Source organism: Leishmania panamensis, assembly GCF_000755165.1.
Source record: "Leishmania panamensis strain MHOM/PA/94/PSC-1 chromosome 20 sequence".
In the NCBI taxonomy this organism is placed as follows: Eukaryota; Euglenozoa; class Kinetoplastea; order Trypanosomatida; family Trypanosomatidae; genus Leishmania; species Leishmania panamensis.
The window spans coordinates 361,852-379,358 of NC_025866.1; the positions used below are offsets into that span (position 1 = coordinate 361,852).

The 17,507-nt window shown below is 57.7% G+C and overlaps 5 protein-coding genes across 5 annotated transcripts, besides 1 other annotated feature; all 5 read left to right on the plus strand.

Annotated features, from left to right (window-relative positions):
- Positions 1-1,890: 1,890 nt before the first annotated feature.
- LPMP_200880 (serine/threonine-protein phosphatase PP1, putative) lies at positions 1,891-2,781 on the plus strand (the record flags this gene model as incomplete). The annotated part of the gene is made up of 1 exon (XM_010699985.1): positions 1,891-2,781. The coding sequence occupies one exon, from the start codon at positions 1,891-1,893 to the stop codon at positions 2,779-2,781; it is 891 nt and encodes a 296-aa protein (XP_010698287.1).
- Positions 2,782-4,502: 1,721 nt separating this feature from the next.
- On the plus strand, positions 4,503-5,171 carry LPMP_200890 (60S ribosomal protein L13a, putative; the record flags this gene model as incomplete). Its single annotated transcript, XM_010699986.1, has 1 exon — positions 4,503-5,171. One exon carries the CDS (start codon positions 4,503-4,505, stop codon positions 5,169-5,171), a length of 669 nt encoding a protein of 222 aa, XP_010698288.1.
- A 1,003-nt stretch (positions 5,172-6,174) lies between these two features.
- Positions 6,175-7,815, plus strand: LPMP_200900 (hypothetical protein; the record flags this gene model as incomplete). Its single annotated transcript, XM_010699987.1, has 1 exon — positions 6,175-7,815. The coding sequence occupies one exon, from the start codon at positions 6,175-6,177 to the stop codon at positions 7,813-7,815; it is 1,641 nt and encodes a 546-aa protein (XP_010698289.1).
- A 1,183-nt stretch (positions 7,816-8,998) lies between these two features.
- On the plus strand, positions 8,999-11,773 carry LPMP_200910 (hypothetical protein; the record flags this gene model as incomplete). The annotated part of the gene is made up of 1 exon (XM_010699988.1): positions 8,999-11,773. The coding sequence occupies one exon, from the start codon at positions 8,999-9,001 to the stop codon at positions 11,771-11,773; it is 2,775 nt and encodes a 924-aa protein (XP_010698290.1).
- A 1,077-nt stretch (positions 11,774-12,850) lies between these two features.
- LPMP_200920 (DNA-directed RNA polymerase subunit, putative) lies at positions 12,851-13,330 on the plus strand (the record flags this gene model as incomplete). Its single annotated transcript, XM_010699989.1, has 1 exon — positions 12,851-13,330. The coding sequence occupies one exon, from the start codon at positions 12,851-12,853 to the stop codon at positions 13,328-13,330; it is 480 nt and encodes a 159-aa protein (XP_010698291.1).
- Positions 13,331-17,361: 4,031 nt separating this feature from the next.
- Positions 17,362-17,506: a repeat region.
- The last annotated feature ends 1 nt before the right edge of the window (position 17,507 follows it).

Sequence of the window (17,507 nt, forward strand, 5' to 3'; positions counted from 1 at the left end):
CCCCCCCCCCCCTCTCTCTCTCTCTCTCTCTCTCACCCAGGCACTCACACGAACACCCCTCTCCTCCACACACACACACACACGCGCGCTGTTTCATGTTGACCTCTTTCTGTTGTTTTACTGCGGTGTTTCTTTTCTGACTTGGACGTGGACTCACTCGTGCTGTGCTTGTGCCTATGCCCGGCCTCCTTTCGCTTTCCTCCCTCGATGGCCCCAAGTCCCCCTTGTCCCTTTCTTTGGGGGGGGGGAGTTGCATGTGCGCATGTCCACCACCAAAGAGGGTCGAACACAAATCGAAGGCCAAGGCGTGTTGTTAACGCGCGCGCACTTTTGCAGTCACTGCTCATGCACGCGATCTGCATCTTAGCCTCACTTCCAACTGCCGAACAGAGTATAAGCAAGTAGCCAGGACGGTTAGCCGACCTCGAACTTCACTCGCGGAAAGCAGTGCTGAGAGAAGACCAAGTGCAAGTCCCCTCCAAAGAGAAGGATAAGCAACAGTTACAGCCTGCTGAAGGCGAGTGGCAGGTGCTGTTTAGGTATGAGGAGATTCGGTCAAGAACTAGTGGAGGAGGGAGGTGGGACAGAGTATCGGACTGGTGTTGAAGTTCCGGTGCCGCGCTACGTGTCTTTTGCCTTTGCATCTCAGCAATGACGCAATGGGCTCGAGCTAGAGGACCGCCTCACAGCATCGAGCTCTTTCCCTTCTGGTCTCTTCTTCTGCGTGGCGGCTCGTCAGTGTGTGTTGGATATACACATCATGTGAAGTGCCGCAGAAGGGAATCGAAAGTGGGAGTCGTGAGTCACGCACAGGAGTACCCTAGGGCATGGTGTTACTTTGTGTCGCTGCAGCCCCCCTTCCTCCATGCTGCGCTTTCCTCAGGGCTTCCGCATGACTCGCTTCTCGGCAGTGCGGCTCACTCTGTGTGCGCCTATGTGCTCCCACTCACGCTCTCTTATTGCGACGACTCATTCATAAAACACCCCTCCTCCTCCCCCTCTATTTGCCTTTGCCGCAATGCCCATCAACACCTGCGCCTCCCCCCTCCCTCCCCCCTTGCCCCTGCCACGCACGCAACGTGTCATGCATGTATAAGCCGTGTACATCTCTCTGGGGGAGCGTTCCCTCTTACGCACATCTGTCGACGTTATCTTCATGCACCCAGCCACGCACTAACGCCACGTTTGCGCGGTAGCGGAGTAGAGACACAGCAGCACCTCGACGAAGAAGAGAAGACACTCACGGAGAAGAAGCGCTCGTGTGCCTCTGTGCCTGTGCCTGTGCTTGTGCGTGTGTGCGCCGCAAGGCTCCTTACATTCTGCGTGCGTCCTCTCTCGACCTCGCTCTCTCGCCCTCAGCCCTGCTTATCGGTCTTCCGCTCCCTCCCTCCCTCCCTCTGGTCTATATCTACACGCTGTACCCCGTCTCACCCACGTACGCTGTGTCTGCTCTGGCGATTGTGACGCGCTTTTCGTTGCCCTTTCTCTTTTTGTCACTCTTCAGAGACTCTCATGCGCCACGGTACGGTATCGCAGGTGGGGGGACGAAAGCGAAGTCGCTCTCGCTCGTTGGAGCAGTCCGCTGTGTCGTTGCTTCACGATGAGGAACCCCGGGACGTCGTTGCGTCCTCAGCGCATGCGAAGGGCAAACACCATCAACAACAAAGCGTCGCCGCTACCAGCCCTGGCCTCTCTAGCCCTCACAGGAACAGCTACGGTAGCCGCAGCCCGAGCATAGCCTCGACGTCCTCCTCATCTTCTGGCACCAAGTACTCAGGTGACAAGAGTTTGAGTAATGCGCACAAAACGCCGGCAACTGCTGAGGCAGCAGCCACATCGACCGCGGTAGCGGCGGCGGCGGCGGCGACATCTACTTCCCCCACGGCGGAGATGTCCCCTGAGGACGCCTCCATCTACACATTAGTGACGAGCATCCTGGCAGAGTGGCGCAGTGGCGTCACTCTACTGAAGGAGGATATCATTCGCTTAATCCTACGTCGTGTGCGTCCCATCCTCATGAGCCAGCCGATGCTCGTCCGCACCGAGGCGCCGATCAACGTCTGCGGCGACATACACGGCCAAATTACAGACCTCGTTGAAATCTTTAAGGCGGGTGGGCTGCCTCCCAACTCACGCTACCTCTTCCTCGGTGATTACGTGGATCGAGGCAAGTACGGGACGGAGGTGATCACGGTGTTGCTGGGGTTGAAGGTGCTGTACCCAAAGCGCATTTATGTTCTCCGTGGAAACCACGAGACGGACAGCATTTGCCGCATCTACGGCTTCTTTGACGAGGTGAAGCGCCGCTTCAGCGTGCGCCTCTTCAAGGAGTTCACCGATGTGTTTAACTGTCTTCCCGTGGCGGCGTTGATTGAGGAGATTGCGTTGTGCATGCACGGCGGTCTCAGTCCTGAGCTGCGGCATCTGCGTCAAATTGAACAGATCTACCGGCCGTTGGTGGTCCCCGATGAGGGACTTGCCTGCGATATTCTCTGGTCCGACCCGGAGGAGGGTTCATCTGGCTGGCAACCAAGTGAGCGCGGTGTTAGTTTTACCTTTGGTGAGGATGTAGTGAAACGCATGTGCGACAGCCTCGGCATCGATATTGTTCTCCGAGCCCATCAGGTCGTGGATGAAGGCTACTCATTCTTTGCTGGCAGGCGCCTCGTCACCATTTTTAGCGCGTCCAACTACTGTGGCGAGTTCACGAACAGCGGTGCCATGATGCTGATGGACGAAAACTGCATGTGCAGCTTCCAAATTTTTAAGCCTGAGTACTAAAAGTTGTTGCTGGCGTGCGCGCTTTTAGTCAGGCACGTTAAAGCAGCGGCAGCAAGCGCAAGAGCAAAAGTAGAAGCAGCGGCTACGACGGAAACTGACCGTTGCTAATGTGGGCTCGTTCGCTTCTCTGACTCAGCGATTGCCATATCGGTGCGTGCTCTTTTTTCTCCACTGGTGGCATTCTCCTATTCAGACTCCACACAGCTGCACGTACACGATTCAGACGTTCAAAAGCCTACACGGGGACTCACACGGTCACACACACACACACACGTACATGCACACGCCAAAGTGCGTCTTGTTGTGCATGTGCTGTTCAGCTGTCCTCTTCGAGTTTGTGCATAATTCAGGAGCGACTGCGTCTTGTTGTGTCCCCCCTCCCTCCCTCCCCCGCTGTTGGGCTCTTTATCGCTGTGGTTTTTCGGAGTCTTTTGTAGCTTCTCCTCTTTGCCCATGTTGTGTGTGCCACGTGCGCTAGTGAGTCGATGAGCCTCTTGTTCGTGTTATATGGTGGGCCTTACAATGGCTTTACCAGCTTGCTCCTCTTGTTAATTGTTCGTCTCACTGTGTGTGTGTGCACCTGTTCCCTTGGTTTGGCGAGCAGAAGAGCTGATGCGATACGGCGCAGGTGACGTCTCTCTCTGCTCTCCTTTCTCTTTTCATCCCTCTCTCTCTGTTCGTTTGGCGTAGACGTATTGACCATTGGAGCTTATGCGGCGCTCGTAGGAGGGCACACACGAACGAGCGAGGGAGAGGGTGAAGTAGAGAACAAATAGAAAATACGAGGATGGTGACTGTTCTGTCAGGGTGCGAAGTCGCTCTCCGCGCGTGTATGTATCTGTATGCATGTGTGTGTGTACGTGTGTGTGGTGTGTGGTGTGTGTGTGTGGTGCGTTCGGAATCGACTCGCTTGTAAAAGAGAAAGTTCAGTAACCTGCATTGAATCGTGTTCAGTAAGAAAACGCTGGCGGAGCATGCCAAAGGGCGTGCATGGGGAGAAGCAGCGCTACATTCCCTATCAGTGCTACCTTTTTTTTCTCACTTTCTCAGTTGCGGGGCGGGGGGGGGGAGGCTCGTGTGGCGGAGTGAAGTGCATGTATAGTGGTGTCTGTGGTGAGAGAGGGGGAGGGGGAGGAAGAAGAAGGCAATCGTTCTTCTTCCTCAACCGTTGATGGCATTGTTGCGCTTTCCGATATCGCGCACGTGTCTTCTCCTTGGCGTGTCGTCCCTCGAAGTATCACCACGTCTGTGCAGGGGTTTCTGCCGCATTGCGTGTTGCGTGCTTCGATGCGACCATCCCGCACATGGTGAAATGCACAGACGACGAGGAGGCAGCCCTTTGCTGCAGTTGACGCCTCTGTGAATGCCACCCTGCACTTAGGAACGACGATCGGAAGGACGAGGAAGTGAAATGGTGCCGCACCACCTAGTCGAGCCCCCTCTCCGCTCTCCAGTATCCTCACCCGGCCATTTCGATCTCTGTTTTCTCGCAGTGCCTTCCTTCTCTGCGTTCCGTTGATGTTTGCGCGTGATGCGTCACACGGTACGGCTGTCCCTTCCTCTCTACCCATTCTCTCTCTCTCTCTCTGTGCCTGTCTCTGTACGTGTGCATGTGTGCTACTCGTCTCACCTCCATCTTGTTTTTGCATTTCCCCTTAACGCCAACACACGCACCTTCCTGCCTCTTTCTGCTTCGAACACCAGAAGTTGATTACACACCAATGGCCCTTCCTAGCCGCAAGAATGTGTCTCGCGTGCAGCGCAAGAAAGCCAAGAAGCATCGCCCCGAGATCATCGTGATCGACTTGAAGGATCATGTTCTCGGTCGTGCGGCGGCTGTGGTTGCCAAGCAGCTGCTACTGGGTAAGAAGATCACCGTAGTGCGCTGCGAGCAGCTCAACATTGCCGGTACGGAGATCCGCAACAAGATCAAGTACCTGCAGTACCTGCGCAAGCGGAAGCTGACAAACCCCACGAAGGGCCCCTTCCACCACCGTGCCCCGTCCGACGTGTTCGTCCGCGCCGTGCGCAGCATGCTGCCCCGCTACACGAAGCGCGGCATGAGGGCACTTAACTCGCTGGTGGCCTACGAGGGGGTGCCGGCTAATGTGGTGCGCACAGGTGGTCGTGTGGTGATCCCGCGCGCCCAGCGCCATGCGTGCTACCGCTCGGAGCGCCCGTACACAGTACTCGGCAACATGTGCAAGCATGTCGGTTGGAAGTACAGCGATGTCGTCGCCAAGCTCGAGCAGGCTCGCGTGGAGAAGGCGTTCCGCCACCACAAAAAGCAGGCAAAGCTCCGCGACGCGTGGAAGGCGGCCCGCAAGGAGGCGCTTGCTAAGATGCCAAAGCACAACGTGGCGGTGCTGAAGAAGTTTGGTTACGCGTAGGCAAACAACAAAGGACGTCACGCGCCGCCGTACTCACTGGCACACCTCAGCACAACCGCCCGTTCGGCTCTTAGCAGACACAACGTTGGCGGAAGGGAGAGCGAGACGGAGATGTCCCGCGAGCTACTGACGCGTTAAAAGGTGAGCATCTAGGGAGAAAGGTAATGAGGGACGAGAGGAGGAGCTGATCAGCGGATATGTCGCCGCTAGCTACTCTGTTCATTCTTTCTCCTTGTGATCTCGTTGTTTTTCGGGGGTGGGTGAGTGGGTGGGATGGGCAACAGCTGGCCGCGTCTCTCAGTGCACCTCCAGCGTGGACTGTTCTCCCTCTCCCTTTTTTCTCTTCCCCTCTCTCTCTCTGTGTGTATGCGTGCTTGAGAGGCCATTGTGCACTCAACTTGCGACTTTCCTTCCTTTTCTCGCTTTGTTTCCTCCTTTCTCTCTCTTCGGCGTGCGGTCTCGCGCGCTTTCATTTCTATCAAACAGCAGAAAATACAAACGAGGAAGAGGGGCGACCACATCAGCGAAGAGCTCGACAGCTCGAAAAGGTCTGAGCGGCAGGCCGGCGAGGGGGAGAACGGAGAAATATAGCCCTGTGTGGTCGGAGCGGCTTCAGCAGTTTCTTCCCCCTCCATCGCCTGCTTTCGATACGTCCCCCCCCCCCACACACACCGACGTCTGGTCTCCGTATACGTCTGTGCTACTGACTCCGTAGGGATGGGGGGGGGGGCGGTGCCAACAGCAGCGTCAGCACCGGGTGTCCCTATCGCTACTCGCGGATGCCTTATGCAACTCACCATGCAGAGTCACACCTTTCTGCTGATTACGTTTGCAGATTCCTTCAAGCTACGCTCGGCGGAACTCTTCTGCAGCCATTCAGAACATGCTCTTCTGCACCACTGCCTGTTTATCATCTTGGTGTCGCTCGACTCTCTCTCCTTGTTTTTCTTTGAGACCTTACCTTACCATCCTCTTCCACGGTTAGGTTGTGTAGGTTCAGAGAATGCCGAAGGAACCGCAGTTCTCTCGTCCCTACGCCTCGTCGTCGGCGCCGTACGCGAAGCCGTCAAGTTCGCTTGTGCCAGCTGCGTCTTTGTCTACAGGAGCCACTGCGGCCACGCGCGCGCTGACTGCGGGCACCGCTGCTGGTGGTGGTGGTGCTGCACCGACTGTCGGAGGTAATCGTCCAGCACGACTCACCGTTAACAACTTTACGGCTTTTCATGCGCGCGTCAAGAGGCTCCCACCGGATGCGAACGTGAAGGCAGCGCTGCACACGCAGCTCTACCAGTTCCCCGAGCGCGTCTGCTTCGGCTGCGTGAAGTGCCGCCGCGACAACGTCGAGTCGGACAGCGTTGCCATCGACTTGAAGAACCGTATCATGCTATGCACGGCCTGCTTTACCCGCATCATTCGCCCGCGCACGTACACGCCGAGCAGGGTGATACCCTTCCCATCACTACTGTCTTGGCTTAACTATAAGCCTTCTCATGTAATGAAGATGTCCGATGACGTGCTGGAGCGACCGGCGGAGGCGGTAGCGCCGTCAGGCGAGCGCATGGCGGCTCCAAAGCTGACGGGGGGCGACAGAGCAACCGACCTGGGCAAGCTGCCAGCCATCGCCATGAACATCGCGGCTGGTGGCCGCGGCCGCGGGAGTGATACGACTGGTGGACGACATGGAGGCCCAACGATAGACGAGGTACTCGCCCAGGGCAGCGACGACACCCCAACCGGCACCCACCCGTGCCTGCGCGTGTGGGGCGTGTGTCAGCACGGCGAGACGTGTCTCTTCCGCAATGCGCCTGCTGATTTGTGTCTGGCGTACTTGATGGGACTGTGTCGCGGGCGCAATATGCCCATCAGTGGAACTCCAGCAGGCGATGGTAGGGGCAGCGGCCCCAACGCGAATCGGAGTAATAATAGGCACATCTACGGCGGCCAACACCATCACCACCCCAAACACAACCAGCGCAACAACCAGGGTGCGCGTAACACTCGCCGTAACCGCAACACACACCCGACGGTCTGTGGCCAAACGTGCCACCTTCTGCATCAGGAGGTGTACGACCTCCCTGACCTCTCTGACCCACCGCCGCGCGAGCGCTTCGAGGGCGACCTGGAGGACGAGAACGGCGCCTGGGCTGCGTGGGTGCGTCGGCGGCGTGACAGCCCCAACAGTGCGGAGTGGCAGGTGTGGCACAACGGCCCGCTGGAGCAGTTGTTTAGAACATACGTCCCGGCGCGGCGGCGTCCTGCTCCTCGCCAGCCGAAGAAGAGGTCGAAGGTGGCGCCAGAAGCAACGTCGGCCGTCGAGGCCAAGTCTGTCGAGGAAAGGAAGAGGAATGCAGAAGGGGAGGAGGGAGCTCAGACGGCCGATGAGGAGCTGACGACCCTGGTTGCTGACGAGGAGGATATCATGGACGGAGAGGAGAATGAAGAAGGAGAGGAAGAGGATGACTGCGACGATGATGCCAACGACGATGCCACCAGCGAAGGGGCAGTCCACAAAGAGGCCGAGGATGAGCCCACTCCAGTGCCAGCCCCTGCCTCAGCGACAAAGCTGAACCTGATGGACATCATGTCAGCTCTCAAGGGCATCAAGAGGGACACCCCAGAGAAAGCAGATGAGGCGGAGGAGTAGGCCCATCAGGGAAGGTTTTCCCTTCTCGTTGTTGTTACTGCTGACGCCGTCACGGGCGGCAGTGCTGTACGCTGTTCTTCTCCTTTCTTCGAAGGGTGGGCACGCATGCGTGTGCGTGCGCGCCCCCCTTTCCCCTCTTCTCTCTGAGCGCGTCTGTGCTTGCGAGTCTTTTGCGTCGTGGTAACGCCGAATACAACTTTTTTGTTCTCTCCACCCTACCCTCGGCGGTTCTCCCTTGGGCGCACGACACATGGACAAGGGAAGCAGCCAAAGTGTGCGCGAGTACGGACAGCCCTTGAAGGCGTACACAATGCTAGAGAGCAAAAAATACACGGCCACTACGGAGCCACCAATGGCTTGTGTGTGTTGGTAAGGCGCACGTCTCTAATGGGTAGATGCGCTTTCTCTTGTCAGTGGCCGACCTACGCAGCACCGACTTTGGCGTTGTCGTTTTGGCTCTCTCTCTTTCTCGCACAATCTCTACAGCAGGCTGCGGCTTGCAGCGCAACAGAGTCAAGCCATGGCTGCAAGATGACCAGCAGCATACGCAGTGGCGAGGCTTGCTGCTCGACCGATATGGCTATGACCTGTTGTTGATAAATTGAAATGCGTTCTGTATTTCTCTCAAGCGAGACGAAGAGCGAGCCTAACGCGATCTACTCTGTGGCACCATGTTGTTTCGCTCTTGCTCTCCTCCTCATCTCTTCCTTTCCACTTCCTGCTTGCTCGCCGCATTGCCTGCAGGTGACATCTCCTCGACCCTAGCCATAATTTCTCTCTTTCGGGCACGTGTGCGTGTGTTCGCTTGGATGATGATTCAGAGTGAACCTACGAAAAGGAAAAAAAGTACAAGAGGGGTGAGACAGGCGAGATGAGCCCTACAGGGTATTGTGCACATAAAGGCGCTCCTTTGCTGTTCACTCCCATGCGGGAATGGAGGAGACGAGCTGCTGCGTGCCGGCTGGTGTATTTAAGCGCAGACCCCACCACGGTCGCAATACGCCTGTATAGCACCACTTTTAGCCGGATCCCACACGACCGTGCTGGCGCTACTGATGCTGGCCATTTGCTCTTGCACTCGGCGCAAGCAGCTCGAAATCCTATCGGATGCGACCGGTTGCCGGTTACCACGGATGTCCCTGCCGCAGCGCTTCATCCTTCGCGACTGCTGCGCGCTCCTGTGATGCCGACACTTGTGCGCGTAGCCGATGTGTCTGAGTCGCGGCTTTTCTCTTCCGCTACCTCGCACGGAGCTCCAGAAGACGCTGGCGACTCTGGCAGATGCGTCATCAGCGGTGCAGTTTCACCTGCCCTGGCGCGGGAGCTCTCACTCCTATCAAATGAGGACCTCGTCCAGCGCATACACCGTTTCAGCCGCTCAAACTTCGTTCCTTCGCAGCGACCGCTGCTCTACGCGCATCTTAAGGAGTTCATGAAGCCTAAGCGCTTGATGTATGCGTCTACGAAGACGGTCCAAGACCACCTTCAAGTTGCGAACGCAGCTGACATGCACGAGACATGCATCGAGCTCTACCACGCTGCCCGAGAGCACATGTCCGCCGCAGCGCTATCGTTACGGCCTCCTTGTGCTTCTCTAACTCACAGTTCTGTCACTGGGGTCGGGCAGCTGGATGCCAGCGTGCATGTCGGGCTATCGATGGCGAGTAACAGCGTCACTAACTTGGCTACCGATGGCGCCGTGCTTGTAAGCGCCTTCGTGGTGGATAGCGCGTACGCCACACAACGGACATCGGAACTCACACGACTTGCCTCTTACTGCGTCACGCAATTGCTGGCGCCGTTACATGCACAAGGGCATGGCGGCACCACCGGAGATACCAGCGCCGCAGCTGGGAAGGTTTTGCGGGCGTTAGCGGTTCGCACACCGCGCGAGGTGGCAACAGAGCTGTCACTGGTTCGTTGCTTGTGGCGTGCGCTGTGCTTGGCGGAGTACTACAAGTGTGCTGAGGCCACCGGCACACGGACGGTCAAAGGGAACACGGAGCAAGCACTCGCTGACGCTCTCACAATTTTGGACGCGTGCCGGCCTGTAGCTTCCATGCGGAGGGAGGCAGCCGTAGCGGTGCTGACTGCAGCTGCCACAGGGGACCCTTCTTGCTACGAGCACTCGGCCATTGCAACGACAACACCGACGCTATCACCGAGGCAGTCCTCGGAGTTGCTGGGAGTGGCTCTGAACTTCGTTCGCTACGCCTCCCTCGACGACGATGGCGAGTTCGCCTTCTACCAGTTTTGCAAGGAGGAAAGGATTCTGTGGTCGCCACAACCGCTGTTGTGGAGTGCGCAGGGTGAGGCTAGCAATGCCACCTCATCCTTGTCCTCTGCAGCGGCGACTGGCGGCGTGAGCGCGTTTGCGTACAGTGAGGACGAAGTGCAGGTCTTCTACGCCGCACTCATTGATACGTGCGCCGCAGGGCGGCTTGTCTCGGAGGCACTACTTTATTTCACCGAGGCGAGGCGCCTACTTGGTTGCCCACCACTCGCGGACGGCGAGGACACTGGTGCAGAGGCGGTGCTGCGGCGTGGGGCAGGCGGTGGGAGCGGGTCTCAAATTGGCTGCGCGGCGGCGACCTTCACTGCTAAGAAGCCATCCGAGGCAGTCAATGCTGCGCCGGCGCCACTTGCCGCCTCTTTCCCAAGCAGTGATGTGGGCATTTCTCCCCTTCTCTCTTCACAGAGTCACCCCGTTACCATTTCTTCCGGTGCGTACCGTGACAATGCCAGCGCCAGGGCCATCACCGTTGGCTTTTCCCTGACAGAGCTTCTGCTTCACCGACTCCTCTCCATGTTGCAGACGGCGAAGGAAAACCACCACGTCGTGCGTCTCGCCAGAGCGCTTATTGCCGCAGGGGCCGTCTCTCAGGTGAAGGCGCACATATGGACGCCGCTTCTCATCTCCGCTGGCGCCGCGCGGGCGGCAGATGTGGTGCTCACGGTGTACAGCTACGTCTTGGAGCGCTTGACTAGCCCTGCATGCAGTGGTGGCAGTAGCGGTAGCGGCTGCACTACAGCGGAGCGGTATACACTGGAGTACCTCTTGCAAACCTCACTCAACGCGCTCTCCAAGTGCCAGCTGCCACGCTACGAGCAGGATTATCTCCAGCCTGCGCGCGAGAGGCAGGTGCTGCATTGCACAGACGAGTTTTACTACAGCTGCCTTCTCCAAGAGGCTCACAACTCCATGTGTCCGGCACAGCGGGCGGCCGAGGTGCTAGCGAGAATGGAGGAGACAAAGGTACCCATGACGGCGCCCATCGTATCACGACTGCTGAAGCTCTACCTGCGCGTGGAGGCGCCAGAGTTCATCACGGTATACCGCCACGCTGTCAACGACCTCGGCTTGCCATTGCGCTCCGTGTGGGCTGACCAACTCCTGCTGTGGGCCGACCGCCGCCGCTACTTTCTCTCTGCCGATGACCGGGCGTATGTTCTGCAGCAGCTGTTGTGCTCCAGGCGAGTGACGACGGTGACCGACCTTCAGCCACTGCTCGGTGGCTTCCGCACCCACTTTGCTCTTCTCTACCATGATCACACGCACGCTGCGCGTGAGCAGTTCCTCAGCGACGGATCAGTGCCTGGGGAACAGCCAACCGTGATGGACTCCCGCGCACATTTTCTGATTACACGGCCGATGAGCGTGCAGCGGGGAGTAATGGCGCGTTCAGGGACATCGTGGGTGTGCACTGGCGCGGGTGGCGAGGAGATGGCTGAGGATGAGGCCGAGCAACATGGGATCTTGCCTCGCATGCTGGGCGATGCGCCCCGCCGCACGTTGTACGCCAGCATCGCGGAGCTGTCGGAGACGGCGCTGCTATTTCCTTTTTCCCCCTCTGCCCGAAGCTCAGGCGACTCGGAGCGGCTGCACGACATGGCACTTCGGGTGTACTTGGCCGATGTCTTGGACGGACTGCAGCGCTCCTCCAACTGGGTAGTGTAGGGGCCAGTTAGGAGTGGAGTCGTGCTGCGCGCAAAGCACACGCACACACTCGTATCGCGTGCTCAAAGAGCTACGTCCATGCCCTGAGCGGACACGCAGCGACCGCAAAAATGACGTAAACTGTGCCTCTCTCTGCGCGTGTGCGGCGACACGCACACACACACACACGCTTGGTGCTCATCAAGGAAAGTGACGAGTGCTTACCCAGGCGAGTTGACTGCACGAGTCGAAGAGAGCAACGCCAGCACTGCTCTGTGACCAGTCTCTGGCAGATGTTGCACACCGTGGGTATGCTCTTTACTCGCCCCTTCTATTTTGCATGGCTCTGATGGCGGAGGGGCACCTCTCGGTGCGCGGCATCCCCAGGGCTCCGCACTCTCACCTTGTGCGGAAGCCAGGCAGCCCCCCTCCCCGTCCCCCTCCTGCCAGTGCCGAGCCACCTCTGGTGGTGACTGGGCCAAGCGCCTACACCGTGGGGAGGCTGGAGCGATGTATCGCTGCTGATGCTGGCAGACTGGTGGTGTTGGGCGCTGCGTGGGAGCGACCCGCGACAGTGAAGAGGGTTGTGCCACCTACCCGATGGGGGGATGGCGTCGCCATGGCTCAAGTGCACCCCACCCGGCCCTGGCTGCCCACTGGTGTGTGGCGCCTGAGCCGCCCCTGCGGTTGCACCGAGGGGCGAGCTGCGGATCGTGTAGGTGGGGCTTGAGGCAGGGACGGTGGAGGAGTGGAGTGGCGTTCGAGTCCTGCTCAATGGCATGGGAGGGACACGTTGTCATGAAAAGGAAAAACTTTCTTGGCGTCGGCCACCTCTCTTATTGAGACCCCCTCGCCTTCCGACGACCTGTCGTGGCGATGATATGAATCTCTTCTGCGTACCACGCCTCAAATCTCTGTTGACCGTTCCTTTTTGCTCTGACGATCGTTTCACTTTCTCTGAATGTCCCCGCTGACACAGCAGCAGTGGCTGTGAGGCGGTACAACCCCTGGTTTGAGCGGTGTCGAGCACCCTTATCCGCGCCTCCCTACACGCATTCATACTTATTTTTTACCACTGCCAACACGGGCGCCGCATCGATGTCGGATCACGATGACGATGACGATGTCCTCAGCCTCAATCTGGGAGACGACCGTGATGAGGTGAACAGCAGCAGCGACATTCATCACAGCAGCGGCGATGAGGAGGATGATGAGGGAGGGGACCAACTGCCCGAGGACATTGCCACCAACGTCGTTTTGTCTGGTAACGCGCAGGCCGCAAAAGGTGCGCGGGCCCGCGGCATCAACGAGCGCGTGACGAGTGCAGTCATGACCAAGTATGAGCGGGCACGCGTGCTGGGTACGCGCGCGCTGCAGATTAGCATGAACGCTCCAGTCGCTGTGGCACTAGAGGGCGAAACCGATCCACTGACGATTGCCATCAAGGAGCTGCGTGAGCGTCGCACGCCGCTTATTATTCGTCGCGTGCTGCCTGACAACACGTACGAGGACTGGAGCGTCAGCGAGCTGCTTGTGGACTTTGATCGCCCGGCGGATGAGCGCTACACCAACATCTAAAGTGGGTGGTGCGTATGTGCATATGTGTGTGTTGCTGTTTTTATCTCTGTGCCTGGGTATACGAGTCGGCTTGTGCGTCTAGTGGAGGCTTTGGTGACTGTATTGTCCCCTCTTGACTGTGTATGCGTTTCCTTGGTACGCATCTCCTTACCAAAGGGAATGCCCTGTGTGTCGGCGCAGTGTGTATTTGCGCGTTCAGCAGTGCACCCGTGCCTTGGCTGCGCCAGTCGCGACTGGGTCGATGCGGTGCTGATGGGGGCGATAGAAAAACACCAGCAATATGTCGGTAAAGCAGCACTTAATGGGAAAAAAATGAGGAAAGTCACCCTCCCTACACACACATCGCTACATACGAAGCAAAGGGAAAAGTTACCGAGCGAAATCACTTCGGGGGCGGGTGAGGGGAGATGAGAGCGGGCGGCTTGTTGTCACACTAAATTGACTTTCTCTCGCCATCTGTTGTTTACGGGGGAGTCAATCTTCACAGTGGTTAACACCCGGCATCGCGGTGCCTTGACACTGCTCGAGCTGCCGTCTCCGCTTTCAGCCTCTTCCGTGGGTCCTTTGCAGCTCATGCTGGGGCTACTGGCGTCGTTTGCCAGGCTGCAGGACACGAACACGCAGCAGTTGCGGTGGCATCACTCAATGTTCAGGTTTTAACGGCGATGCATAGCCGTATTTTCTACGTCGTGCTACCACCTCGCGAATGCAGTGCAACTTCTACATGGAGAGAGGGGGGAAGGCACACTCAGTACTGTGTGCTACTCTGGGCAGCCGCATCACTGCGTGTGGAAACTACTTTACCTCTTAATTGTCCCTTTTTTCCCCTTCTCTACTCTCTGTTGGACTTTATTCTATTCCTCATCGAGTGAAAGCGCAAAGCACTTGTAGCCACACACACTCGCCCATCGACCCAGCCCACGCACGACGCGGCGCAGCAGGACACGTCAACCAATGGGTGGCACAGGGTGCTTAGCTTTGGCCCCGTTTGTTGGCTTGTGCCTGCGTACTTGACGTCGTACATATCGCATAAAACAGCCGAACAGGAGAGGCAGCACAACACGTACGACTCTTCGTCTCTGCGCTGCTAAGGAAGAGGATGGTCGAGCTGGTGGTGGTGGCGAGCGAATCATGAAGCGGCCAAAGAGCGAAAAAGGCTGAGGTGAGTGATGAGAGAGAGAGTGAGTAGTGTCTGGGGAGGGTTGCTTTCCAATGGCAAAGAACCCTCCCCCCACTCTGCACTGTGGTGCTATATGTGACGTACTGGAACCACAGCATAGTTTATGTTCTTGTCCACCTCTTGGTCCCCCTCCCTCTCTCTTGCTGAACTCAACAGACATGCGTGCGTTCTACACGACGCCAGTGATAGCCCTCCTTCCACGTATCTGCCGTGTTCCAAGAGTCTCGTATCAGCGTCATTCAGCATTCCTATTTCGCCAAGGTTTTCCAAGTGATGTTCGTAGGATAAGCACTCGACTGCTTAGCCAAGGCGCTTACTCTTCCTCCTCATCTCTCGACTCATATATAGCACGGCAGCGCTCTGATGGGTCGTGGCGGACAGCGCGGTGTTGACTTCTGTGCCTCCTTTTTTCTTTCTACGCTGACTGTGTGACGGCAATGCAGCTGCTTGCATCCTCGATGGGGATGCGCTCGTCACGGCGCCGGTAGAAGAAATCTTGAACCTAGACGCACTGTTGCAATGGCGACTCTGCAGAGCAGGATGGCAACATATCGTCTGCAGTATCGACCTCGCCAGCTGTTTCTCATGAGCTGCCGAGTATGTGGGTGAGGGTTTCAGCGTGTCAACGCAATTTATGTTCTTTTGCGCGCACTGCACCCTCTTCGTGTACTGGGGACGAGTCGGAGGTGGGAAGGGAGAAACACTGGCTCCCGCGCCAACGTTTCGATAGGGGGGGGGGAATGATCGACGTATGACGGACTTGGAAACCGCCTCAACGGCGCACTGGAGAGGGGGCAGAGCGCGGCACGCCGTCTTCACCGGTGCGTACGTCTTTTCTCTCCCTGAGTGCGATGCGACCGTCAACAGCATCACCAACCTCTCTGTGGTCCTCTGTTGCTGCAACGCTGTCCCTGCCGCACGTAACCATGTCTTCCGAGACCTTGGAGGATGTGGCGGCAGCAGCCCCACCGACGAGTTGGAAAAACGCGATCCGCACTGTTCTCCTCTGAGTATTTTCGATCCTCTTTGGAGGTCGCAGCTACCACAGAGTGCAACTCCTCGCTCGTCGCAGAGTCGTCTTGCGCTTCCTGCTCGTCTCTCTATTCCCGAGACTTGGGCTCGCCAGCTTGCGCAAAGTCAAGCGACTGCCTCTCTCCGACTGCATTCAGGAGCGACTCTTGTGCCTGCTATGTCTTGCACGGGCGACAGGCACGCCGGCGTCGCAGACTGCACATGTCGCATCTGTTGAGGAACATCAAGCTCCTGGAGGCGAGGGCGACGGTATCGCTCTGCATGGTGGGTGCCTGATTTCCACCATTTCTGTACCACCCACCACCCGTGCAGTAACAAGCAGCAGCACCCTTTTCTTCAGTGAACAAGATGAAATTGGAGGTGCGTTCCGCCGCCGCACTGTCGGTGAGGCTGTGTGGACGCTGCAGTGCGAGGGCACGCACGGGCAACTCTACCAGTACATTGCCCTCTCGCTCTCCCTCTCTGCTTCGCCATGCACACGCCCCCCTCTGTGATCTCAGCGTTATTCTTGACAACTGCGCAGACTCAAGAGAATATGAAACGAACTTACCGAGTCGGCGACGTCGTCGTCATCGTTCCCCTCCCCCTGTGATGCCTCCTTTTGCAACCGCTGGGGAATGGTGCATGGACGCTGGAAGTCCGCATCGCCTGGCTACCAAAGCTCATCTCATCTGCTGGTGGCCATGGATCCTGGCCAACAGACGCCTTCGTAGTGGCCTGGTGAGCGTGTCGCGCAGGTGTGAATAGGGGCAAGCAATATTGGCAAAGCAACGGGTAAGGGGTGGCAATCATGTTGTCGTCCCCTTGCTCGGCCCCTCGTGCTGGTGTTCTTTGCAACCCCCTGGTGTGCTATCCATTGCCTCGAGGTGTACCAGCATTGCAGCATGACAACCACACCAGCTTGTATGTAAATATGGCAACCGCAGCGGCACAGATGATGGACTTGCTGTCTTCTAGAGAAAAAGCGCACAAACATAGTCAGCAGCGCTGAGAAGGACCAGGCGCTAGGCGTGCCAACAGTGCGCGAGGGCAACTTGTTGTTTGTCTTACATGTGCCATGTCTGCACGACAAGAAATTCTGGCAAGATCAGAGGCCTCGTCGCGCGTTCACCGCGACTTAGGCAGGGGTATCCGGACCTCATGAGGGCTTCTTTTATCCTTGCTCCCTTACTGAGAAGCGCACGTCTGGCCCGTCCTGCAGAGGTAGTCTGCTGTTGTAATGGAGCGGAATCCGGCACCTTACCTTCTCTTTATCCTACCATTTCATTCCTTTCGTCTACCATCAAGACGCTGCATCCGCTCCCCCCCCGCGCTCTGTTGCGCTGCACCACTGCCGCACGACTTTGTGGTTGCCAGCGCATCGCAAATACTCGCGGCTCTTCTGCGCTTCTTTTTGTGCAAAAAACAAACTAAACAAGCGGGAAGCCGCGAGATGGACGGGCGGGGGAACGACGTGGACATTCATCCCCACCGCAGTAAGAAAAGTCGCATCCACGACGACAGAAGGTAAACATCCATGCTTAACATCCGTCAGATGTTTTGGGGCATCGATAGCCAAATCATAGCTAAAATGTGCCACCAAGCCATACACAATAGCTGAGCGGCGCGGGTTATTGCACTTGCTACATCTCACAAATACACAAGAATTCCTCTGCCTTCCTCCTTCCACGCACCCCTGGCACACACACGCACACACACATACAGTCTAGCAGGCGCGGCTTACTGCTTCATCATTATATATTTTACAGTGACCATTAGCCGCAACCGGAGAAGGCGGGACGGTGATGCGATTCTTTACTCGCCCCTTCTATTTTGCATGGCTCTGATGGCGGAGGGGCACCTCAGTGCGCGGCATCCCCAGGGCTCCGCACTCTCACCTTGTGCGGAAGCCAGGCAGCCCCCCTCCCCGTCCCCCTCCTGCCAGTGCCGAGCCACCTCTGGTGGTGACTGGGCCAAGCGCCTACA